The sequence below is a fragment of the Podarcis pityusensis genome, assembly GCF_964106645.2.
Source record: "Podarcis pityusensis genome assembly, chromosome: 7".
In the NCBI taxonomy this organism is placed as follows: Eukaryota; Metazoa; Chordata; class Lepidosauria; order Squamata; family Lacertidae; genus Podarcis; species Podarcis pityusensis.
This window is the reverse complement of record NC_138031.1, coordinates 45,398,441-45,423,562: the sequence shown is the minus strand read 5'-3', so window position 1 is coordinate 45,423,562 and position 25,122 is coordinate 45,398,441. Positions and strand designations below refer to the sequence as shown.

At 45.3% G+C, this 25,122-nt stretch overlaps 1 protein-coding gene across 16 annotated transcripts in view; it reads left to right on the top strand.

Annotated features, from left to right (window-relative positions):
• Positions 1-25,122, top strand: part of LOC308481772 (uncharacterized protein) — a 246,900-nt gene that overhangs the window by 148,545 nt on the left and 73,233 nt on the right. For 15 of the 16 annotated variants that reach the window (XR_013988869.1, XR_013988870.1, XR_013988871.1 and 12 more), the window contains 2 exons: positions 13,572-13,708; positions 15,219-15,349. Coding sequence is in view for 3 of the 16 variants with exons in the window: in XM_081014492.1 (XP_080870618.1) it covers positions 15,254-15,349 (96 nt within the window). In the remaining 13 variants the exon portion in view is untranslated. Of the gene's footprint in view, positions 1-13,571; positions 13,709-15,218; positions 15,350-23,688; positions 23,903-25,122 lie in introns of those variants that run through there. The other variant, XR_013988881.1, reaches the window with a different exon arrangement.

The following is a 25,122-nucleotide window of genomic DNA, read 5'->3' as shown; positions in this document are numbered from 1 at the left end:
TAGAAAAATTCATATGGAAGCTTTCAGGAGGCCATCCTCCCCAAATTACCACAGTTCACATAGGAGCATACAGAAAACCAGCCTGTAGTATATTTTCCACATACATATGAGAACAGTCAGCAAGTCAAACCTCAGTAGAGCCAAAACAAACACAAAAAAGCGGGCAGAAAGCTGGCACTGGCTAAAATCTGCAGGAGGGAAGATATAACAGCCTTCAACAATACGAAGAACCCTGATTTCTTGTCATGGCACAAGATAAGTGAAGAACACAGAGAACAATTGGAATCCATCAAATACAGAAATGGTCTCAGTACCTCCTTGGATTTAAGTGCTTTGTTGCCCTAGTGCAACGTCTACACTTTTAAAAACAAAGAAACAGACCTTTTGCTGTTAGGAAAGTGATGGGGGAATGCACCGGAAAGTGAAGGATGAACAAATGATCAACAGGAAGGTGTATAAATACTGCACAAGCAAGTCAGGGCGAAGGCTCATTGTTGAATAACAAACCCGCAAACAAATCCAAATGAATGCTCGATAAAGACTGGGCATAGTCTAACCTCTACATTGTTTGTTGTGCAAGCAAAGCAGGATGAATGCTCAATAAGCAGATCATCTGGAGGAGCCCTCTGTTATTTGCCAAACTCCCCAAAGCATCAGCAAGCATTCCATCTGCAGGAGAAGGATGGAATATATCCCTATAAATTGATAAGTTGCATTTCCTTTCTGTACAGGCATTAAATCCTTCGGCAAACTATCCAGCATTGTGCAACCTTCTCTCTGAAAACTGTAAGGTGCACACCTTCAACGATGGCGAATAAACATACGATTTTATTACAAAATGCCACTGCTCCTGGCATGAGTAATTTGTGCACCTGCATTTTTAAAGTGTTTCAAAGTTTTCCCCCTTTGTGAATTCTCTGGTAACACACATTATCTTCCCAGCTGCCACAATATGGTATTTGCAGTCTGTGTCATGTCACCCCTTGTTATCCAGGAGCCACTGTTTTCAGAGCAAATAGCAACTGAAAGTAACAACAGTCCGCTTCAGTCTGGGGGAACAAGATAATGTTACTTGATGGCCCCGTAACAGGAGATGTCTCTTTTCCATGTGACATCTGGGATTCCAGACCTCACGTGGGGTAGGGTGGGTCCAACAGGGGTGCAAAGAACCCAGAACTATCTCTGAAACTTCTTTAAATGCAACACAGATTCATCTGCCTTTTCTGATTCCAGGCTCACCTTTGCAACAATCTGGATCTCTGATAACTTGGTCGAGGAAAGAGGCTCATCAGAGACTGAATATGATTCTGGCCTAGCATTTTCCATTGATAATATTAAATTGAGAGGACTGAAGAATTAGCAAGGTGCTTCAGCTACTTTGCTGCCTTCAGGAAGGCATAGTACTCCTTGGGCATTGCCTGCGGAACTACCTCCAAACTGGGTCTGAAATAGAAATTTCAAGTTAGTTTAGGCTTAGTAATTTAATTTTTAATAGTAATTCAGCAGGTGCCCAAAGTCAGCTCTGTCTATACAATTTTAAAGGGGGAAAAATCCCTTGTGTTCCCTGTAATCTCCCTGAAATGTTCCTTGATTCTCTCAGGCTCCATGAAATGCCTAAAGTGTATAATTCTCAGCGATTTTATGTATTTGTACATCTTAAAGTCATATTGTCCTTTTAAAGCCATCTATTTCACAATTCTCCCATTTGGAGTAGGCCTTAGAATTTAAAGAAGAAGAAGAAGGATTTAATGTTATATCAACTTGCTCATCAGAGACTATGTTCAAGGGCAGTGTCATACAGATTTTACCAGGAATTTATTTATCTGCTATTGCAAATGAAGACAGACACACTGCTGGTAAAATGGCACTGCATAAAATCTTCATTTTTTGGAAGCTTGTTTTTTCTTTATTTTCTGTAAGAATACAATAGCCAGTGTATTATAAAGCAGTGGGGTTTTTGTTTTGCAGTAATCTGGTTAATACTCAAACAGAAAATAAGGTTTATTGGGGGGGGGGGGTTCTTCGGCTCGCACAACTGAACATGGATCTATACGCATGATATTCAAAATGTGGCAAAAAAGGGGGGATAAGCTTATAGCTGAGTGATTGAATTGGCAGTTGATGGGGGGTTTTTTGAGTTGGTAGGGCTACGGTTGCTAAACCTCACCTTTTCTCCAGGATTTTCAGGCAAACCTATAAAGTGCCTTAAACATGTGCACAGTGCCATGGTGCCCTCATTTAGTAACACCAGCTAGTCAAAATATACCCATGAGTAGGTGGAGGGCTCCCATGTGAGATGGCGTGATCCTGACTTCCAGGGAAATTTGAGATTTAGCTGCTCTCATGCTGAAATACAACCATGCCACGTGGCATAAATGTTTCCATATTCTACTGAGTCCGTAACCAAACCTAAGCATGTGTGACTGACACAATAGCTGCTGACCACATGCTTTACTTACACTGACCACAGCATGCCCTCCAACATGCCCCACTGTAAAACTGGGACGCACATCTTTTGGGGCCATGCTCCTGTGCAAGTAATGTTACTTGTGCAAGAGCACGGTCTCCCAAAACAGGATGTCCCGCTTAAATTGGGACAGTTGAGGGGTATGTCACAGCCTGGTACTTCACGTGTATGGTAGTGTAATCACATATCTATATGTCTCGAGTTTGGGAGGCGATGCTTAATGTTGGAGGATGACAGAATGCTGTATTAGTCACTGTGACATCCGGACAGATGTGTGGTAGAGATTCACCGACATACTTTCATTCAAGTAGGCCCACAAGAAAGCCAGGCAGTAATAAGCAATCTGCAAAGGCAGTGTCTCCCACCAGAAACCACTACTAGGCATGTTGTCCAGGGGACAAACTACACATTATGTTAAGCACTTAATTAGCAAGCTGGGATTGCTTTTTACTTTGACAAAACAGTGGCCATGGGAGGGGGCCAAGATCTGACAAGCTGGGCAGCAGAGACAGGAGAGGGTATTGAACCCTTTGCCCCCATCTGAAGTGGGGATTTAACCCTTTGCATTGATTTGCATTTTAAAAAACTGAATATGCAAACCCTCCAAATGTCCCTATTTTTCAGGGACGTCCCTGATTTAGAGAAGCCATCCCGGTTTCTGATTTGATCCTGGAATGTCCCACTTTTCATTAGGATGTCCCTATTTTCATTGGAGAAATGTTGGAGGGCATGGAGTTATCCAGCCCCGAGTCATCTGAAGGCAATCTTGTATAGGGAAGGGTTTTTTTAATGTTCAGTGTCTTAATATGTATTTTTTATATGTTGGAAGCTGCCCAGAGTGGCCGGGGCAACCCAGTAAGATGTGTGGGGTATAAATAGTAAAATCATCATTATGCAATGGGTTGTCCCTATTTTCATCAGAGAAATGTTGGAGGGTATGCATATGCTAATTTATATGTATAAATGCAGACTGAGAAATAGTTGCTAAAATTTAACAGAAAAGCAATTCATCTCACAAAACTTAGGAAGACTCTGATCAGGTGACCAATATGCCTGTTTGGTCTGCTGTCCAGTTGCTAGTTGTTGATGTACAACTTCAAGGCCTCTGATCTTCCTTCATCTTTACACTGGACTTTGACTGGACAGTCCTTCCAATAGAAGACACCTCCAAGTAGAGGATTATACTCTGAAAAGTACAAATGGCCACCCTTGCGTGCATGTTTTGTACCATCTCCTGCCTCACAGAGTCTAAGTCTATTTTTCTATTTAAAAAAATAAGTAACCTGGAGGTATGCTTCTCCCTCTGTCTCTCTTTTACAAAAAGTGAAACTCAGTACATGATGAGATCACCTTCCCATGAGACTCCCATTTCAATAACAAAAACTAATGAACTGAAACACTGAACCACTCAGAGCTGGAGTCTCAGTATCTTTCATCCAGATGGCAGAGGGGGCCTGGGTGGTCAGGTATGCAACACAGAGAAGGGAAGCAGGGTCCGAAACCTCAGTCAGATGGAGCGTTTATATGCAGCTCAAACTCGGGTAGGGAAGAAAGGAGCCTAGGGTGAGTCTGCAGATCACTACAAGAAGACAGGGTGGCTGGGTGTCTTAGTTTAAATCGAATAAGAGGAACATGATAGAGGTTTATCATGGAGATCCTGGAAAGAAACACTGTCATAACACTAGAACTCATGGGCATCCAATGAAGATGACTATTAAAAGATTCAGGACAGTCAAAAGAAAATACTTTGTCACACAACACGTAGGAAAACTAATTTGCTCCCACAAGAAGCCACTATCTTGGTTGGCTTTAAAAGGGGATTAGACAATCCCATCTTCATTTATGGAATTAATTACCTAAATTGTGTAATTTCACCACAGTGGACAGCAATATGAATAGTATAGTTTTTGGCAGTAGGCAAATTGCACAGGAATGGAAACATTACTTCATGCAACAGGGAGGAATGGAAAATGATTCCTTCTTACATCCCTAATCAGGACATGCTATTGAGCAGCAGGAGAGGAACAACCACCACGCAAACATGTGGTAAAAAATTAAGAAATGGGTACCTAAGTGCATGCTTGGGTTAAAGGCGGGTGCTGGCTCTGAAAAAGTTGAAGGCTTCTGCTCTAGAAGGTCACAAATCTTCTCCTGAACAGTGAAGAATCAGGTGCAGGAAGCTGGGGGGGAATCTTCCAAAACCTACTTGTAGCAGGTAAATCTCCTTGATTTGGGAGCCATACCCCAGAAGCTCCCTGTACTCCACCCTACACACCTATGATCTTCAGAAAGGCCCCTTGACACCCCCCCCCCAGAGAAGCATTTAGGGGGCTTCAAGGGAGAAAGAAGAGAAGAATAAATTCCCTTCTATGAATTACCTTCTGCTGCTGGTTCTCAGGATCCAAGCTATTGCTTTTGTTGACATACCTTCCCATAAAACTAAACGGTTTTTATAAGTGGAATGTGGATGGGAGGTGAATAGAAAATATAATAGCAGGTGGCAAAAACCAAATACAGTAAATATTTTTTTTGTTTTGTTTTAAGTGCAGTTGTGTAGCTTTCAAACCTCAGAGGCCTTAATGTCGTAGGTCTTCTTCTTGAACTTTATCCGCCCTGGTTCAGTATCACTAAAAGTATATTAATGTCAAAGATTGCTTGCGTAGATTATTTATAAGGGCATTCGCTTCATATTAGTGCTGCATAAAATGCGCGAGTTCATAACTTGCCAAAAGCAAATGCGGCTTGCTTCCTTGGAGCTGCAGAGAAGAGAACGAGCCGTTTGGCACGAGACACCTCTGCACAGATCAATAATGGAAGCATTAAGCGGGTCTCCTGTTTTAGAAGCAGTTCTTTATTGGGGAGATATGTTTATTCCACACATTAACAATACCTTAAGTAAAATGATAAAGAGATGAAGAAGGGTCCGTTTTCTAAGTGGCACAGTGGGAGCTATGCTCACAGGCCCGCTTGCTTCTAAATGCTGTTTCCCTACTTCTTGTAAGCATTTTCAATTACTGTGGATGTTTAGGCCCAAACTACATGCGATGCTTGGTTGCAGATGTTTCTACCACCACCCCAATCTTTTTTTTTAAAAAAACCCCCAAAGCAGCTATTTAAGAGGCCGGTGTTTTGGTTTTTTTATGAAATAAAAGGTATATTGAGTGGTGGAGAGAGGCAGTTTCTTAACTCTTTCATCTCTGGCCATTTGCCCACTCAACATCACCTCCCACCAGCTGTGTTTGGAATTGCCGGAATACCTTTGGAATTGCCTGCCATGGGGCTCTCTTCCACTACGGAGGCCCTCTTCTTATCTGTTCCAGAGAGAACCGCCTTAGTTGTGGCACCCAGATTTTTGAAATAGCTTGTATAGAGAGGTGAGCCAGACCTCCATGCTGCTCACCTTTAGGCAAGCAATGATATTATTTCAGTGAGTGTCTTCTTTATTAGGTCAGTTTGATGTCTCAACTCCCATTTTTTTATTGACTGCAATTTGTATTTATTCTGCATTTCCAAAGCATACGAGTTTGCTTCTTATTATAAGTTGCCTTTGGTGCACTTTGATAAGGACAGGAGGAATAGAAAACATTTAAACAAATAAACAAAGTAGAAGTACCTGTATCTCTTCTGACATGGAGCAAAAAGCAGCTGCAGGAGCTGATTTCAATAGGAAAACAACCAGAAGTGTAAGTGTTAAAACAGCCCCTTCCTGTCTGCCTGCACTGCTGGTCTTCTGCCAATTTTTTCACTTTTGTTTATCTGTTTTTAAATCCTTGTCTGTGTGGAGGGAAAAACCAACAGAACATCCCATGCAGTTTGGGTCCTGTTCTTTAACATGCAGGATTCATACAGAATCCAGTGGGGTTCATAGTTAGGAAGCCAGAAGTCTGGCTCATTTGAGTCACAATACAATGCGCAGGTAGTGGATTCTGGAAATGGTTCTGGCATGTAGTCTGCTCTCTGGGCCCCTCCATATGTCCTTGTAATTTTGCATTCATGATTATTTGTGCTTATGGTGGTATTGGGACGTTATAAGCAATGCTGCTTTCAACCTACAGTGCTTGTATGTGCAAAGGTTTTGGGGTAGATATACTGCTTCATTTTCAATCACTGCATGCCCCCATAATGTCTGGATGAAATCTAGCTATTTTCTACAGCGCAAATATACCGGGGTTTGGGGATTTTTTGGGTATCACTTTTTTTTTAAAAATGATATTTATTGGAAATTTTTTTAGAGTTACAAAAGAAAACAAAATAGAAAAAGAACAAAGAAAGAACAAAGAAAAACACAAACCACATCCAACAATACAAATTCAAAAAAAACAAAAATACACCGCAAACATTTAAAAACAAATCCATTATTCTCAAATCCTCAACTGTCATTACCTTCTTTCTTTGACCTCCTCCTCCTCCCTTTTTTTGTATCCTAGTTGTTAATTGTTGCAGCAAATCCTTTCCATATTTCATAAAATTCTGTCATTACATTACCTTAAACTATTTTAATCTTATCTTACTTTAAAAAACCTTGAAACTTAAAACTTAAATCTTATTTTTACCAACTTCTCATAACCATAATATTCTTACATAATTCTTTAAACATTTTTACTAAAGCCAAGTAATTTCATTCCAACATTTTTCTAACATTCATCAATTTTATAAAACAATCCTAGTAGTAAAAAAAGAAATAAAAACAATCCGATCTTCATCCAGCGTCCCTTCCTCCTGGTCCCGGGTTTTGTCAGTCCTTATTATCCCATCGATCTAGCGCATTAACCTGGTAACCTTATATCAGAGGCCCTTAAGTCTCTTCCATGTCCCTTCCGCAGCTCTTCTTCATATTTGTAACTGTATTTTCCCTTGTCTCCTGCTCGTTTCACTCATGGGAACTCCAGCTTAACAATATTTTCGACCCTTCTCGACAGATCAGCCCCTTTTCCATAATCCACACTAAATTCCATGTGGTATTTAAGAACATGTTTCAAAATCCATTCAAAATTAGGAGCCCCCACAATCCCAGACATCTCACGGCCCATTGCCAGACTTGAAAAGTCCAAACATCCCTGCATAGGGGGGTCTATCCAGTCCCTCATTTCCAAACCAAACCAAACTTTTTCTTTCCAAATCTGGCTTTTTCCAAGTTCATTTGTCAAATCCGAAAGCTCATGTTCCTGTTGGGCCTGTTCTGTCAGGGCACACTCCTGATTTAATTCCTGGGTGGGCTCCACATATTTTCCCACTGCCTGTTCAAAATTCCCCACTGCCTGTTCAAAATTTCCCACTGCCTGTTCAAAATTTCTAATCGAATCAGCCATTAAATTCGTCTTCTCATGTAGCTGTTCCAGTAGGGCATTTGTTTTATAGAAAGCACACAACAGAGCTTCTGAATACATTGTCCTACAAGGTCAGATGTCTATTCCCACGATTGTAATCTGTAACAGCTGCCAGCTCCCCGGAGTTGGTTACAGTTTCACAGTCTCCCTCTAGGGGGAAAACTTCTATTTGTTCTTTCTTTTAAAGACAAGTCTAGCAACAAAAGTTTCCTTTTTCAGATATTTTGTCAATATTTGTTCCTTTAAGAAGCGAAGGGGAACAATGGAGTCAAAGTTTCTCTTCTTATAGCTATCTGTCAAAAACGTTGTCTCTGGTCAATGAGCTTCAAAAAAGTCAGTCCTAACACCCCGCTCCAGGATCAGGACGGTGGAAAGTTACTTTACTTTACCCTCACTTCTGCAGGTTTAAACAGTCCGAAAAAATCCCCCCTCTTCTCCTGCTTCCGAAGGGGGTTCAACAATTTTAAATGATGAAAGTTAATCTTTTACAGGCGATTTTCTGAGCTCTAGTTTGCCATGTCTTTGCTTTAATCTATCTACAAAGAAACGGAAGGCTGACTTCCTGTTTAGACCTTCCCGTTTCAGCGCCAAATTGAGATAAACTTTTAAGTCCAATTTTCCTTTCTGCTCACAAGTCCTTATTTAGAGTCCAATTGTCCAAGTTTAGGTACTCACGGGTGATTATTTTAGAAGCCAGATTGTTCCAGGAAAAAGGGAGCGCTCTCCGGCAACGGCTGTGCGGCTTCGCTCCACGGAAGAAGCAGTTGACTCTCAGCACCGCGCCACTTCCCCCTCTTCACTCCGGAGCCCGTTAATGGGTTCTTTTGCGGGTTGGGGGGGCGCTAAGGGTGCCCGCCGAGTCCCATGGTCACAGGCTTCATCCGCCTGTGATTTTTGAATGGGTCCCCGCTTCGCCGTAGCGGAAAAGACCCGATTCCCGTGGAGCTGGTCCCTCCAGTTCAGAGGGAATCCGCCATTGCCGATGGCGCCACCCCGGAAGTTTTTGGGTATCACTTTTGGTGCACTATAGTGCAATAGTACCCCCCCCCCGATGGCCAGTAATGCGGCAATGTTATAGAAACATAGCAGAACAATGACAAAGAATGATGTGTGGATGGTATAAACCCACTACTAGTGCATGATTATTGCATCAGTGGCAAATAAGACCTTGTTTTAAGGTCTTATTTTGTTCTTAAGGGGAGGGGTCAGGGCTGCCAGGGAGTGGGTCCCAGCCAACAAAATGGCTGGGGCATGTTCCACAGAGGGGGATGCGCTGGGACAACCGATCTCAGTGATCACGGGTAGGAGGAGGAGTTACGCTAAGACCAGACCATGTCATTACAGAGGAGGCAGGTTTAGTCGTCTGAAGACTATCCCTGCCTCCGGGTCTGGTCCTGACCGGACAGATACTAGAATCAGCAAGGGATACCCACATGACCTGAAGGTGCTGCTGTGCAATGCCAGGTCAATGATTCATAAGACCACTGCCATCCATGACTTGATCATGGATGGAGGATTTGACCTGGCATGTGTAACAGAGACTTGGTTGGATGAAGCAGATAGGCCTGTTCTTGCCGCTGCTTGCCCACCAGGTTTCTCTTACGCACAGCAACCCAGGCCTTGTGGGCGGGGAGGGGGGGTTGCAGTGATTTTTAGGAAGTCACTAGTTTGCACCAGGCGTCCTATTGGGAAGACCCAGTTCTCTGAGTGCATGTTCTGGAAGTTGGGCAATAGGGGCAGTACAGGATTCCTTTTGGTGTACCGACCTCCCCGCTGCACCAAGGATTCCCTGCCCGAGCTGCTTCAGGTCGTGGCGGATGTTCTCCTGGAGACACCTAGTTTGGTTGTCCTAGGGGATTTTAACATCCATGCCGACACGACCTTACAAGGGGCCGCTCGGGACTTCGTGGAAAGCATGGCCTCCATGGGGCTGTCCCTGAATAAGTTTGGCCCAACCCATAGCCATGGACATGCCTTGGACCTGGTGTTTACCTCTATGGATGTTGGTGATCTGACACTAAGTAAAAGCGAAACGAAAGAAGTGCCATGGTCAGACCACTTCCTGGTGCAACTTGACTTCTCCGTGACCCTTCCCCTCTGCAGGGAGGTGGGACCGATTCGGATGGTCCGCCCCCGCCACTTAATGGATCCAAATGGTTTCCAGAGAGTGGTAGGGGATGATTTATCCCATGTTGATGGCCTTTCAGCTGATTCCCTGGTGGCCCGCTGGAATGTGGAGTTAACCAGGGCTATTGACTGTTTGGCTCCGAAGCGCCCTCTCCGATTGCATGGAGCCTGGACAGCCCCGTGGTTTTCCACGGATCTGAGGGCAATGAAACAATCGTTGAGACGGCTAGAGCGCCGGTGGCGGATGACCCATTCTGAAGCTGGCCGGACACAGGTTAGAGCTCAATGTCGAGCCTACCAAGTGGCGGTAGCGACGGAGAAGAAGACTTTCTTCACCGCCTCTATTGCATCTGCAGAAAACAGCAGCAGGAGACTTTTTCAGGTGTCCGCAATTTAGTGGAACCACCTGCTACATCGGGGCCCAGTACGGGCCGCATGATCTCCTGCAATGATTTTGCAAAGTTTTTTGCAGATATAGTCGCTCAGATTCGGGAAGAGGTAGACGCCACCGTGGGAGCAGGGCCAGGGTGGGAGAGTGCTAGAGTCCTGTCTAGTCAAATTGCGTGGGATCAATTCCAATCTGTTACCTCCGAGGATGTGGACAGGCTGCTTGGACGAGTGAAACCAACCACCTGTCTCCTTGATCCTTGCCCATCCTGGCTTATAAAAGCTAGCCGGGAAGGGCTGGGCGATGGGCTTCGTGGGGTGGTGAATGCTTCCCTCCGTGAGGGAGCCTTCCCAGACCCGCTGAAAGAGGCGGTTATTAAACCGCTTCTTAAAAAACCATCTTTAGATGCAGCCACGATGGCCAACTATCGCCCAGTCTCAAATCTTCCATTCTTGGGCAAGGTGATTGAGCGAGTGGTTGCTGAACAACTCCAGGCACGCCTGGAAGAAGCGGACCATTTGGATCCCTTCCAGTCGGGATTCAGGCCTCATCACGGGACTGAAACTGCCTTGGTCGCACTGGTTGATGATCTCCGGCGGGCTAGGGACAAAGGTGAGAGCTGTTTCCTAGTTCTGCTGGATCTCTCAGTGGCGTTTGATACCATCGACCATAACATCCTTCTGGACCGTCTAGAGGGGCTGGGAGCTGGGGGCACTGTCATACAGTGGTTCCGCTCCTTCCTCCTGGGCCGTGTTCAGAAAGTGGTGGTGGGGGATGAGTCTTCAGACCCCTGGGCTCTCACTTGTGGGGTGCCTCAGGGTTCTGTCCTCTCCCCCATGCTTTTCAACATCTACATGCAGCCGCTGGGAGAGATCATCAGGGGGTTTGGGCTGGGTGTTCATCAGTATGTGGATGATACCCAGCTCTACCTCTCTTTCAAATCAGAACCAGTGAAGGTGGTGACGGTCCTGTGTGAGTGTCTGGAGGCGGTTGGAGGATGGATGGTGGCTAACAGATTGAGATTGAATCCTGACAAGACAGAAGTACTGTTTCTGGGGGACAGGAGGCGGACAGTTGTGGAGGACTCCCTGGTCCTGAATAGGGTAACTGTGCCCCTGAAGGATCAGGTGCACAGCCTGGGAGTCATTTTGGACTCACAGCTGTCCATGGAGGCACAGGTTAAATCCGTGTCCAGGGCAGCTGTGTACCAGCTCCATCTGGTACGCAGGCTGAGACCCTATCTGCCTGCGGACTGCCTCGCCAGAGTGGTGCATGCTCTGGTTATCTCCCGCTTGGACTACTGCAATGCGCTCTACGTGGGGCTACCTTTGAAGGTGACCCGGAAACTACAACTAATCCAGAACGCAGCAGCCAGACTGGTGACTGGGAGCGGCTGCCGAGACCATATAACACCGGTCTTGAAAGACCTACATTGGCTCCCAGTACGTTTCCGAGCACAATACAAAGTGCTGGTGCTGACCTTTAAAGCCCTAAACGGCCTCGGTCCAGTATACCTGAAGGAGCGTCTCCACCCCCATCGTTCTCCCTGGACACTGAGGTCCAGCACCGAGGGTCTTCTGGCGGTTCCCTCACTGCGAGAAGCCAAGTTACAGGGAACCAGGCAGAGGGCCTTCTCGGTAGTGGCACCCTCCCTGTGGAACGCCCTCCCACCAGATGTCAAAGAGAACAACAACTACCAGACTTTTAGAAGACATCTGAAGGCAGCCCTGTTTAGGGAAGCTTTTAATGTTTGATGTATCACAGTATTTTAATATTCTTTTGGAAGCCGCCCAGAGTGGCTGGGGAAACCCAGCCAGATGGGCGGGGTATAAATAATAAATTATTATTATTATTATTATTATTATTATTATTATTTTGAAGAATCCACCCACGTGAAAAAGCACGAGTGTGGTGGGCCCTTTCGTGGATCACCCCACCATAAAAGGAATTGCCCGGCGGGTAGAAGCTCCTTTGATACAATTTTGTATCAGGCTTCAAATGACTTAAGAGACAAGTAAGAGGTTATCAGCACCCTGCAGGATGGTATTATCTCCATCAGGCTCTGCTACATTAGACAATTAATAAAGATGATTGCATCTCAGAGGCTAAATTTGGTATATTACTGCACTGTGCTTGACTTCTACTACCCTCATGACAAATGAGTCAGAGGTACAGCCATGGGGTTTTGAGGAATAACTCTTTATGCTAATTAATGGTATCAGTATACACAGGTTGAGGCTGATATAATCAGTGCAACCGATAATGCAGGTATAAAACACAATTAACTATTTGCATATACATGACAACAGATTTAGCAGCAGAGCAAATCTTTGGCAGTAACACCCCACCCCACCAACAAAGCTTCCCTGCAAGAGCAGGCACAACAAAACCGAGTTTTACAAACCTTATGGCTGAAATATATGAGCTGTGATTTGGGAGGTTGCCAAATTAATTCATTTTTCTCATTCAGAACCTGCATTTTTCTGACATGAGCTTGGTACCAGGGAATGTGGTTTGTAATAATTTGAATCTAAAACTCGAAGCAAACCAATTCAGTTGCTACAGAAATGAGATGGGGGAAAGTATACAAAATGTATACAAGAAATGCACGCACAAAAAAAGAAAAGAAATATTCACTGCAGTCCCTGAAATCTGACTGCAGTTGCCACAATCTATAGTTTTATGGTTTCTATCCATACTGAGCTCTTACCTGGAAGGACTGCCCCATCAATGTTAATGAAGGCAGCAAAACAGCCATCAAGTTCTTGTCTATGTATGAATCTGATTCTCCCTCTAAAGAAATGTTAAGCCTACGTGCAGGCCATATGGGAAGCTCTTCATAATGGCAAATGGCGGCATGGAATTTTGTTATCATTTGGCCACCAGTTGGTAAACATAACCTTGTCAGGAGGCCCCACGTGTGTTTGTGGTGCCAGTTACTTGATTTATGACTTTGAGTCAGGTATGTGATTCAGGACTCAACCCATGCCTTTTTAATACTCTCAGAAAATTCAATGAAAGAGGAAGGTTGAAAGAAGTTAGGGGTCCTCAGTGCTGGCCCAACACAGAGTTCCCTAAGCTTAGGCCAACACTTGGGGTGGGGTGGGGACTTACTGCACCATTCGGTTCTTATCCTTATCTGCCTATCTGGTGCCAGGGTCATTCCTGGGAGAGGGAAGAGGGAAGAACCATTGAGCCATGTGTTATTGTGCCATTTCTAAGCTGCAACTATTAATGCTAGATTTCCTTGGGTCTTTTTTAGTTAAGTCAGTCAACACCTGCACAATTCAGCAACAGTGATCACCTGTGGAACATCTCGTGCCCTACTGGCGGAAGACAGCTGAGCAAAGCATTCAGCATGCATGCTGCAACACCTAAGCACAAGAATGTGATTTAAAGGTAACGTGGGATTTTAATGCAGAGCTTTCCTAGGTTTAAGTCTCGACCTTAATGGTATAACTTGCATTGACATTTTTTCATTTTGTTTTGACATCATAATTGAGTCTAATCTCCACAGACTTGCATTGTGCTCTCACTTCAGATTGTAATCTTGCAGTGCAGTTTCACCCTAAGAGCATTGTAGTGCTGCTTTCTCCAAAGTGTGCGTGGAAATAATTTTACCATTGTAATATCACCTCATATTGGCTTCATAACAAGGTCTCTGAAGAGCTGCACTAAAATAATTTGGCCACTATAATGACCTCACAATGTCATGAACCAATTGCCATTACAAACTCTAAATGAGCTTGAGAAGGAACTTCTGTGCTGGCTCATTAGCAACTGCATTCTGCTATGCCGAGCCTCTAATTTAAGCCTTCCTTACTCCATTACTGGATGACCACAGCTCCAAATTAGGGTAGTGTGGTTCAGCACCGCATTTTTATTAAGCACTTGTAGAGTGACATAGGCTTTGCTTATTTTTGTCATTATCAATGGCCTGGAGAGAATAATGCTCGGTGTCTAACTTTACTTGAACAATATTATGAGAAATTAATAGGAATGCCCACACCTGAATGTTGCTAGACTTATCTGATCCAGCATGAAAACAAATTCAGATCCAACTTCAGGCTTAGACTGTGATGAGGTGTAGCAGACACCTAGACCCCAGTTGACATTCCTGCATGCTTTCAAAATATTCCACTGGCTGCTTTGGACGAAATCCTAGACCCGCTTAGCAGGGAGTAAGCCCCATTGAACTCAGCGGGTTTGCCTCTGAGAACACCTGTGTAGGTAACACCATAACTCCATCTTCCTGTTTGAGGATTGGAAGCTGGGCTTTGGACAATGACTAGTTAAATAATAACGATGTTTAAGATACCTTATCCACATAAAGATATCCTCTCCATCCAACCAGGAAGTAAAATTAACACCACTGCATTGCACATTTTATTGCACTGAGTGATTATTAAGTAGAAAGGCTGAATGTGTCTTCCTGGTGTGACCTGCTTTTCTAGGAATTATGGGGCTGTGGTCAACCATGATGCCAGTGTGCTGGAACATTCACAAGAGCTGTGCAGCATACCAAAAATATCACGCCACAACTGCTGCTTTAATTCTGTAAAAAAAGATGGTTGTGTGAGTCTGCTCCAATCCAAGTCTTTACAGAACATCTGAGAAACATATTATTCATTTATAGGTTTTAAAAATCCATTTTATCCTCTTGTACTTGTCCCCCTTCTTTCTCCTTCACTAGCCTGTTTCCCCCCCTCTAGTGATGTTCTTTTGATGACATGAGAAGTCACATGGGGGGCTTCTTTAATGAGTTGGGTGCTACTCCTGAGAAAGCGTTCATTATTTTAATTGAAGCCTTCATCGCTGGCTGACTTCCAAGTGGCCTACCAGATGTCTCTCTCTTCACAATGGTCGAAACAGATTACAATGTTCTTGTTCATTTTTCCTTTCCTGACAGCCTAGTTTCAAAAAGGTGCCAGACTTTAAGGCAACATGTTCAAAAGCTGGAGGGATGTGTCTATTCAGAACAGTATGCCAAGGATGATGAAGGGACAGATCACGAAAGCTCAGATATTTGCACTTGCAAAGGTAAGCTGGGATTGCCAATCAATGGCCATTTATGTGGGTAGTGTTCTATTGCTAGGAACTTAATTTGCGACTTACTGGCACATTTTGGGCAATTGTTCAGGGCTTTACAAACCACAGTCTATGAAGCTGGGAAGATGCATTGGAGCTGAGCATTCCTCCCTATGCCCTCCTTTCTTACCCTTATGTGCTGCTTCAGAACTTCATTTCTGCCTTGTATTAAGCCACAGTTACCTGTTATGTCTGAAGTGGGGGACTCTGGCTTAATGTCAAGGCACCAAGATAATACGCCAAGGTATATTCCTCTTGGCTTAATAACCAACATGAAGCCTGTATTCCTAGCTTGGATGTTCATTGCCCACAGTGAGGTGATAGTGAGAATCTGGTTACCCTTCCCTCTGAACAGCCAAGGGGAGTCAGGAGCAGTAGTTGCATCACAGGACACAGCAGAGGATGGGCGGCAGCTAGATAATCAGAAGCGAGATGTGGTGGCTGAGAACCTCTGGCTTCCTACTTCCAAGAAGTATGAATTGGCCATACCTGTCTATCTCTTACTGAGATATATTGCCTCCCCTCCAATCAACAGCCTATGGCATAAAAAACTACTGGAGAGGGAACTGGAGTTTTCACGTCTATTTCTTGAACTGTAAAGAATTGCCGTGCATTGCTTGAGGGCATCATGAGTGGGGGTCCCCACCCCCACGCCTTGGGGGTGTGCAGTGCTGTCCTAGGTGAGGGACAGTGGGGAAGGGGTTGGAGTCTGACCGCTTTTCAGGTGGGAGTTGGGACCTTGGGGGCGTGCAGTGCTGTCCTAGGTGAGGGACAGTGGGGAAGGGGTTGGAGTCTGACCGCTTTTCAGGTGGGAGTTGGGAATTGGTACCTGATGAACTAAGGTGAGAATATGAATGTGACTGAGTATTTGGGTGAATGATGTGAGGCCTTTATTGGGGCTGGTAGAATCCTAGATTAGATTTGGTTTTAGCCTCATAATTTTGGAAGCAGAGAGATGGTAGTCTTTGTCTTCCACTACATCTAGCTGCTGCAGGGGCTCTTATGAAGCTGTTGGCGAAATTTGTTATTGGTCTTGGTGGAATGGAAACCTCAGGAACAGTGAGAGTTAGTGGGAGTGTCCCAAGCGAAGATCTAGAGGCAAGCAGTCTGGGGCTTGGTGATAAACTGTAATGGGCTATCTACTCAACTGGGCTATCCACTCAGCAGCTAAAAGATAAAACTGTTCATCTTCACTAGTAAAGCTGCCAACACAAATCAGCATGACCAGCAATGTGCTAATTAATATGGTTGCTATTTTAATTTGGTGTGGAAATATACAATATCCATGTCACTTCAACAAATAGTGTATGTGGCTATGATCAGATCCATGCACACACAATGTATCAGACTAGGACGTGTGGGTTCAAATCCCCACTTGACCATGAAGCTCACTAGGTGACCTTGGGCCAGTCACTGCCCCTCATCCCTACCTCACAGGGTTGTTGTGGGGATTAAATGAGGAGGGTGAGAGCCATGTATGTCACATTGACCTCTCTGGAGAAAAGATGAGCTATAACGACAATAAATAAATAAAAACAACCCAAGATCTGTGAAGACATACTCTACATTTTTACGATAACCTCTCACTTATTTCTCAAGTCATAATACCGGTACTTACTCTTTCCCACATGTTTCCTCACCCATTGGCTGGGTGAGGACTGCAGGGCCTGCTCCCTTCCAGGGCCTTTTCCAACTGGCCCAGGGGGCGTGGCCCAGGCCCTTATTTGGAACAAACTTTTGAGGAAGTGTGGGAAGTGTTCTGCCATTGCTTCCCTGTTCCAGGTGGTTAATGTGCTTTAAAATGTCCTCAAGCAGTCGGTGGCAATTTAAATTTTTATTCCTTTTTTTCCTTTTTTCCTTTGTTGGGGGTGGGTGGGTGGGATGGATAGTTGGTTGGGGATTAATTTTAGTATAATTGTTCTGTTCCTTTTTGTTGTTGTTGTTTTATTGGTTCTGTATAGTTTGTGTTTTGTTTTTAAGGGGCGGGATCAGGGCTGCCTGGGAGTGGCTCCCCAGCCAACACGATGGCTGGGACAAGTTCCACAGGGGGGGAAGCACTGGGACATCCGATCTCGGTGATCATGGGCAGGAGGCGGAGTTACGCTAAGACCAGACCATGTCATTACCGAGGAGGCAGGTTTAGTCGTTGTTTGAAGACTATCCCTGCCTCCGAGTCTGGCCTTGACCGGATGGATACTGGAATCAACAGGGGAAACCCACATGACCTGAAAGTGTTGCTGTGCAATGCCAGGTCAATGATGAATAAAACCACTGCCATCCATGACTTGATTGTGGATGGAGGATTTGACCTGGCATGTGTGACAGAGACCTGGTTGGAGGAAGCAGATGGGCCTGTCCTTGCCACTGCTTGCCCACCAGGTTTCTCTTACGCACAGCAACCCAGGTCATGTGGGCGGGGAGGGGGGGTTGCAGTGATTTTTAGGAAGTCACTAGCTTGCACCAGGCGTCCTACTGGGAAGATCCAGTTCTCTGAGTACATGTTCTGGAAGTTGGGCAATAGGGGCAGTACAGGATTCCTTTTGGTGTACCGACCTCCCCGCTGCACCAAGGATTCCCTGCCCGAGCTGCTTCAGGTCGTGGCGGATTTTCTCCTGGAGACACCTAGTTTGGTTGTCCTAGGGGATTTTAACATCCATGCCGACACGACCTTACAAGGGGCCGCTCGGGACTTCGTGGAAAGCATGGCCTCCATGGGGCTGTCCCTGAATAAGTTTGGCCCAACTCATAGTCATGGACATGCCTTAGACCTGGTGTTCACCTCTAGTGACGTGGGTGATCTGACACTAAGTAAAAGTGAAACAAAAGAAGTGCCATGGTCAGATCACTTCCTGGTGCAACTGGACTTCTCCGCGACCCTTCCCCTCTGCAGGGAGGTGGGACCAATTCGGATGGTCCGCCCCCGCTACTTAATGGATCCAAATGGTTTCCAGAGAGTGGTAGGGGATGCTTTAGCCCATGTTGATGGCCTTTCAGCTGATTCCCTGGTGGTCCGCTGGAATGCGGAGTTAACCAGGGCTATCGACTGTCTGGCTCCGAAGCGCCCTCTCCGATTGCATGGAGCCCGGACAGCCCCGTGGTTTTCTTCGGAGCTGAGGGCGATGAAACAATCGCTGAGACGGCTAGAGCGTCGGTGGCAGAAAACTCACTCCGAATCTGACCGGACACAGGTTAGAGCTCAACGTCGAGCCTACCAAGTGGCGATAGCGACGGCGAAGAAGACTTTCTTCGCCGCCTCTATTGCATCTGCAGAAAATAGTAGCAGGAGACTCTTTCAGGTGGTTCGCAATTTAACGGAACCACCTTTACCACCGGGGCCTTGTAAAGACCCCAAGATCTCCTGCAACGATTTTGCAAAGCTTTTTGCAGATAAAATCACTCATATTCGGAAGGAGCTAGACACCGTGGGAGCAGGGCCGGGGCGGGAGAGTGCTAGAGCTCTGTCTGGTCAAGTTGCATGGAATCAATTTCAATCCGTTACCCCCGAGGATGTGGACAGGCTGCTTGGACGCTTGAAACCAACCACCTGTCTCCTTGATCCTTGCCCATCCTGGCTAATAAAAGCAAGCCGAGAAGGGCTGGGCGATGGGCTCTGCAGGGTGGTGAATGCTTCCCTCTGTGAGGGAACATTCCCAGATCCGCTGAAAGAGGCAGTTATTAAACCGCTTCTTAAAAAACCATCTTTAGACCCGGCCAGTATGGCCAAATATCGCCCAGTCTCAAATCTTCCATTCTTGGGCAAGGTGATTGAGCGTGTGGTTGCTGAACAACTCCAGGCACGCCTGGAGGATGCGGACCATTTGGATCCCTTCCAATCGGGATTCAGGCCTCACCATGGGACTGAAACTGCCTTGGTCGCGCTGGTTGATGATCTCGGCGAGCTAGGGATAAAGGTGAGAGTTGTTTCCTGGTTCTGCTGGATCTCTCAGCGGCCTTTGATACAATCAACCATAACATCCTTCTGGACCGTCTAGAGGGGCTGGGAGCTGGGGGCACTGTTATACAGTGGTTTCGCTCCTTCCTCCTGGGCCGTGTTCAGAAAGTGGTGGTGGGGGATGAGTGTTCAGACCCCTGGGCCCTCACTTGTGGGGTGCCTCAGGGTTCCGTCCTCTCCCCCATGCTTTTTAACATCTATATGAAGCCGCTGGGAGAGATCATCAGGGGATTTGGACTGGGTGTCTATCAATATGCAGATGATACCCAGCTCTACCTCTCTTTCAAATCAGAACCAGTGAAGGCGGTGACGGTCCTGTGTGAGTGTCTGGAGGCGGTTGGAGGATGGATGGCAGCTAATGGATTGAAGTTGAATCCTGACAAGATAGAAGTAGTGTTTTGGGGGGACAGGGGGCGGGCTGGTGTGGAGGACTCCCTGGTCCTGAATAGGGTAACTGTGCCCCTGAAGGACCAGGTGCGCAGCCTGGGAGTCATTTTGGACTCACAGCTGTCCATGGAGGCGCAGGTCAATTCTGTATCCAGGGCAGCTGTCTACCAACTCCACCTGGTACGCAGGCTAAGACCCTACCTGCCCGCGGACTGTCTCGCCAGAGTGGTGCATGCTCTAGTTATCTCCCGCTTGGATTACTGCAATGCGCTCTACGTGGGGCTACCCTTGAAGGTGACTCGGAAACTACAACTAATCCAGAATGCGGCAGCTAGACTGGTAACTGGGGGCGGCCACCGAGACCACATAACACCGGTCTTGAAAGACCTACATTGGCTCCCAGTACGTTTCCGAGCACAATTCAAAGTGCTGGTGTTGACCTTTAAAGCCCTAAACGGCCTCGGCCCAGTATACCTGAAGGAGCGTCTCCACCCCCATCGTTCTGCCCGGACGCTGAGGTCTAGCGCCGAGGGCCTTCTGGCGGTTCCCTCATAGCGAGAAGCAAAGCTACAGGGAACCAGGCAGAGGGCCTTCTCGGTAGTGGCGCCCGCCCTGTGGAACGCCCTCCCATCAGATGTCAAAGCGATAAATAACTACCTGACATTTAGAAGACATCTTAAGGCAGCCCTGTTCAGGGAAGTTTTTAATCTGTGATATTTTATTGTATTTTTGGTTTTTATGGAAGCCGCCCAGAGTGGCTGGGGAAACCCAGCCAGATGGGCGGGGTACAAATAATAAATTATTATTATTATTATTACTTCACATTCTTGTTGTTTGGTTGTTGTTTTGTTATATTGCTTTTATGTACTACCTGCAAAGTATAAAACTCAATATATACAGTAAAAAAATAAAAAAATAAAAGCCCAAGATAAGTGAAAGAAATGGAAATTTGAATGGAAGGGGCACCAAAGATATTCCTTACTCAGGGCACCATTTAATCTAAGGCCAGCCTTATCAGTGGCCAGAGGAGGGAAGGGAGTGGATGACACTTTGCACATTAGGTATGCATCTAAGTTGTTTTGTGTCTGTACCCAAACATGTAAAATGTGAACGTGGCCATGAATGTGTCATACAGAAGCATGTGTCAGGGAGCTGTGATTGCTGTAGCCCCTAGTTGCATACACAAACTCAGTCTCAGGCATGCCTATGCACCCAAGTGTGAAATGGTTGGGGGAGCCACTAGGGGGCGCATTGGAAGATAGCCGACAATACCATCTCTCCGACCCACACGGGGTAATTAAGAGGCTGTTATGGGAGTAGGCAGCCTCCCTTGTTGCCCCAAGGAAATGGGGAACACTGCCCTTGCCTGCTGTGCCCATAAATCACCCCCTAATTCGAAAGAAGGGGGTGAGGGCCCTAGGCAGAATGCCCCCGTGTGGACATCGGCTCTCCTGGATGCTGTCTCTGATCGCGCACTAGTTGCAGCAATTTGGAATAATTAATTACAAAAGAAGCAAATGCACATATTTCAAGTGAAGAAGGGGAGTGAAGTCTGCTAATTTAAGTGACCTCTGCGAAAGAAGACGACGGGCTGGAGAAACAGGAATATTTTACGATGAAGATACACCAAAGGCGGGGTTTGTTGACAACGGGGCTGAATGGGGGGGGGGACCTTTTTTACTTTCCTTCTATGTGATTTACAAGAACCCCTCCTCATTAGAACCTTCGGTTGAACTGACCCAAGCAAGATGATTAAGGTCTGTGTGGAGATAAACTTTAACCAAAAGTATGCTTTATGGAGACCGAGAAGCAATAAGAGCTTTTGGGAATGGCGCAGCAATTAATTCGGAGTCGCCATCTTGCCAAAGGATTTATAGCCGGGAGGAAAAACGGATTTGTTTTCAGACTGCATTCCTAGTGAATCTCCTCAGAAGTTTTGAGAAAGGAGGCAGATTGGTGAAGATTAATGACGCTAAGACTGTTTTGATGTATGGAAGTGATGTTATATGGAAAACGTCTGGATATGGCTACTGGATAAAAAAAATAATATCCACGCAGGATTACAAACTGTTCTAACCAGCTTGCGGAGACTATCAGAGGTCACAAAGAGAAAGGAAAAATATATGAAAATAACAACAAGAGATGTGGAAAAATAATAAGAAAGGACTGGATAGTACTGTGAACATCATAAGGTTAGATTTGTGGACATTAAAACAGCAGTAAGAAGCAAGAAGTTGATTGGATCCCTTCGGAACTTGAAATATGGGTACCCCCAACAAAAATTTAAAATTCGGCTGTGTAATTTGATGTAATTTGGTTTGATTTGATGTGATTGGTCGGTTAATAAAAAAATATTCTTAAATTTTTTTTTTGAAAGTGTGAAATGGTTGTGTTTCTGGAAGACGTACAAAACACAAGTGTAGGGCATAGCAGGTTCAGGGTTACCCTAAGGTGAAGCACAGTGCTGTGGTTGGCTCAGGGGACACTTTTGAAGTGCCAAATTCTTGCTATATCTTTTTGCCGTGAAGTAGATATGCATGTGCTCGGGACGTGGGTGGTGCTGTGGGTTAAACCACAGAGCCTAGGGCTTGCTGATCAGATGGTCGGTGGTTCGAATCCCCGCAACAAGGGGTGAGCTCCCGTTGCTCAGTCCCTGCTCCTGCCAACCTAGCAGTTCAAAAGCACAAAGTGCAAGTAGATAAATAGGTACCGCTCCGGTGGGAAGGTAAACAGCGTTTCCGTGTGCTGCTCTGGTTTGCCAGAAGCGGCTTAGTCATGCTGGCCACATGACCCGGAAGCTGTATGCCGGCTCCCTTGGCCAATAAAGCGAGATGAGCGCCGCAACCACAGAGTCGTCCGCGACTGGACCTAACGGTCAGGGGTCCCTTTACCTTATATATGCATGTGTGTGCATGCACAAGCACAACTTTGGTTTTGCATCTCAGGCGCCAGCATGTCCCAGAATAAGAAGGATCTTTTCCCGCTACAGGAGCATGAATGCACTTCTAAGGAGATGCTTCTGCTAGTGATGGATAACTCAGAGAATTAAACTATGATTCCATGCATGGGGCATAGTATGAAACTCAGCCTTTTCAGCAAAAGATAGCCCTAGTGCCATTTAAGACAAAAGAGCAAGTTTATTGTATTAAGCAAGAGTCTTTCACAGGAGGAGGTGGCCCCTAATTGTGTGAATAGTTGTGCGGGTATAAAGACCCTTGTACTGATGATTTATCTGAAAGTTCTGGGCATATTAACTTTTGCTAAGAGCAGAGACTAAAAACTTTATGGGGAATGCTACATACACTCCAAAGACCAACAAGAGAATTTAAGTTAGATGTGATTAGTATGAAGAAAGTTACATTTATTATACTCTTATGTATAATTGATCATATGAAAGGCCTTTTGTAACTATAAAAGAGACAGCACATTAAATTGTTTTACCCTGAGGATTATACAAATTTGTGGATATCGGATTGAAACACCAGCCTATTGGTTTCATTGCTATGGTAAATCATTAAGATGTTCTATTTTAATCATAAATCTTGGTATCTATTTATTGTGAATCAAATAGCTCCTCCCAGCCTTTTGCTTTGCTTCATCTGTCAGAGGCAGCCCAAGTACAATCTGGTAACAACAGCATTAATTTCTATTAATAGAGAGTGTCTGTGTTCCTTTAATATGCATGGCACATAATTTTATATTATCCTAAACATGGAGAATTATAGCTGAGAGGGCCATCGTTTATCACAGAAGAGGGTATTGGGTTTTGGAGATGAGGGGAAGCATCCAGGGTTGATAAGGAGATTCATGGCTTGCAGTCGTACATCCAGGAATGATTTACTCATTGCTGTTGTACTGAAGAAGTGTAGATTGGGGATACTGTCAGGCTGATAAAAATCGGGAGGGTATGTTTGTGCTATCCCCCCCTCCAAATTCTCTTTCTTGGCCACAGGCAATTTGGTCAACTGGAACTGTAAAGACCTTTTCAGTTCTGCTAGTTAGAAAATAAAAGCAGGCAAAGGAAACACACTTTGCAAATATGAAGACTTCAAGTTAGAATCCTCAAACATAACCGTAGTGAATCATATGAAGGAGCAAACATGTTTAGGAATTCAACACAGCGCAGAACACCTTGCATCACTATCTGCCTTCGTGGTTCAACCTGAATACCACACCTTTACAACTAACTGGTGTTCAGTTGCTATGTGGACATCAGCCACCACTTCCCCCCTTTTTGTTGTCGTTGTTTTTAGAACAGATTGCACTAAATTGATGCAGTCCTCTGCAAATGACAGCTGCGGGCAATCTTTCACAATGGTATTGCAGCTAAAAGGCTGCACAACGGTTTGTTAAGCTCTGTAAGGAGGAAAATACAGTTCCCAGGATTCTTTGGGGAAAGTGATGTGCTTTAAATGTGCACTGAATATGCTTTCAATGCCTGGTGCGGATCTGACCTGAGATTTGTTTTAGATATGCACATAGGGCATTTTAAATACATACGCCTAAAAACCAAAATGTGAGTGTGACAAATGCCAGAATCATAGAGTATATCATAGAGATGCACTTGTTGGAAGTTGAGATTGGAGAAAACTCCCCATTGCACACTAAAAGGATACCAGAGTTTGCCATTTGTTATTGTGTGAAGTGACCGTGATATTCACCTTTCTTTGTCAGTGGCTTCCATATTATTCACTCCATTCAGTTACTGTTGCTTTAACCGCCTTCCTCCAAGGAACTGAGACTGGCATACGTGGTCACCCTCCTATATTATCTGCCCCACAACCCTGCGAGGTAGGTCAGGCTAAGAGGTTGTGACTAGCTGAAGGCCAGTGAACTATGCGGCTAGGTGGGTCACTCGCAGTGCTAGTGCAACGCTCCGTGCACCATACTGCCCTACACTTTCACCCTTTCGGTAGTCACTTCCTCCATCTCCTTCACCTAGAATGTCAGCTGCTTCAGCTGCTGCATGTAAGTCCTTAATTTGTCCAGCTCCTGGGAGAGTTTGGGAGGTGGGAGGAATCGTTCTTGGAGAAGCAAAGAGCTTGTTGCCATAGGAGCAAACTCCATAGGGCACATAGACTCCTGTATTGCATTAGTTGTTAGGGATGATAGTGTGTTGGTATATTGCCTCTCACTCGGTAAAAACATATCCTGGGAAAGGCCAGGCAGGAGTTTTTTCTTCCTTTAGCATATGATTCCATGCATGAAAAAGTTTCATTGTGCACATTAGAGTCCCTGCATCTAAAGCAGGGGAGATATATATATATTTAATTGATGGCAGCTGGTGTGGTGTACAGACAGCTGGGCCGGGAAGATCTCAGTTCAAATCAAGCCACGGTCTTTCAGCATAACTACCTAGCAGGGCCGTTGTGAAGAAAATAAAATA